Genomic DNA, 1,190 nt, shown 5'->3' with positions numbered 1-1,190 from the left:
ATGAGGAACGTTCAGGTCGTCCAAATGAGGTCACTACACCAGAAATGATTGAAAAAATCCGTGATATGGTAATGAGTGATCGAAGATTGAAAGTGCGTGAGATTGGTGAGAGTGTGGGCATTTCAATTGAACGGGTTAATAACATTTTGCAAAATCATTTGGATATGAGAAAGCTTTCCGCAAGATGGGTGCCGCGATTACTCACAACACACCATAAACAAACACGTGTTTCCATTTCAAATGATTGTTTATCAATGTTAAACGCAAATCCCCAGGAGTTTTGGCGTCGATTTGTAACTGTCGATGAAACGTGGATTCATCACTCCACACCAGAGACCAAAGAACAGTCAAAACAGTGGACTCGTCGTGGTGAACCAGCTCCAAAGAAGGCAAAGGCGATATTATCAGCAAACAAGGTTATGGCCACAGTATTTTGGGATGCGCGTGGGGTTATACATATTGATTACCTACAAAAAGGAAAAACAATTAATGGCAAAATATTGGGTGATTTTGACAAGGCTTTGAAGGAAAAACGTCCACATTTGTTGAAAAAAAAAGTTCTTTTTCATCAAGACAATGCTCGTGTACACACATGTGTCGTAGCCATGTCTAAATTCAATGAATTAGGCTACCAAATGCTTCCTCATCCGCCGTATTCTCCAGATTTGGCCCCCTGTGACTTTTTCCTCTTTCCTAATCTTAAAAAGTGGCTCGGCGGGAAAAAATTTAGCTCAAATGATGAAGTAATTGCAGCAACAAATGCTTATTTTGAAGGGTTGGAGAAAACCTATTATTCGGAAGGGATCAAAACATGGGAAAAACGTTTGCTTAAGTGTATCGAGCTAAAAGGAGATAATGTTGAAAAGTAAATTGAATTTCGTTAAAAAAATCGTTTTATTCTATTCAAGGCCGGGTAGTTTTCATACGACCCTCGTATGTTTTCTGTCATATAAAAAACAAACAACATCTCACTTTTTATTTAATTGTCTTTCAAAAAATAACGTTTAATAAACAAATTCTTTTAAAAATATATTATATGCATGGGCTGAAATTTGTACAAAAATCGGCTCACACACATGTGCATGTGTTTAATAACTCTGCAGTAAATCGCGCTACTTCAAGACTAGCGCAGAACTAGCCCTTTAAGGGGCGGTACTGGTTCTCGATCTATCCCAACGCGAAGTTGAAAT

The 1,190-nt window shown here is 38.1% G+C and overlaps 1 protein-coding gene across 1 annotated transcript; it reads left to right on the top strand.

The window, feature by feature from the left end:
- Positions 1–5: 5 nt before the first annotated feature.
- Positions 6–865, top strand: LOC108374966 (histone-lysine N-methyltransferase SETMAR-like; the record flags this gene model as incomplete). Its single annotated transcript, XM_017631026.1, has 1 exon — positions 6–865. A coding segment is annotated over one exon (860 nt), but the record flags the coding sequence as incomplete, so codon positions are not given.
- Between the last annotated feature and the right edge of the window lie 325 nt (positions 866–1,190).

The sequence above is a fragment of the Rhagoletis zephyria genome, unplaced genomic scaffold, assembly GCF_001687245.7.
Source record: "Rhagoletis zephyria isolate East Lansing unplaced genomic scaffold, Rhagoletis_zephyria_1.1 Rzeph_scaffold_08321, whole genome shotgun sequence".
Classification (NCBI taxonomy): Eukaryota; Metazoa; Arthropoda; class Insecta; order Diptera; family Tephritidae; genus Rhagoletis; species Rhagoletis zephyria.
Note: the sequence above shows the minus strand (reverse complement) of the source record. Positions and strands in the feature narration are given on the sequence as shown.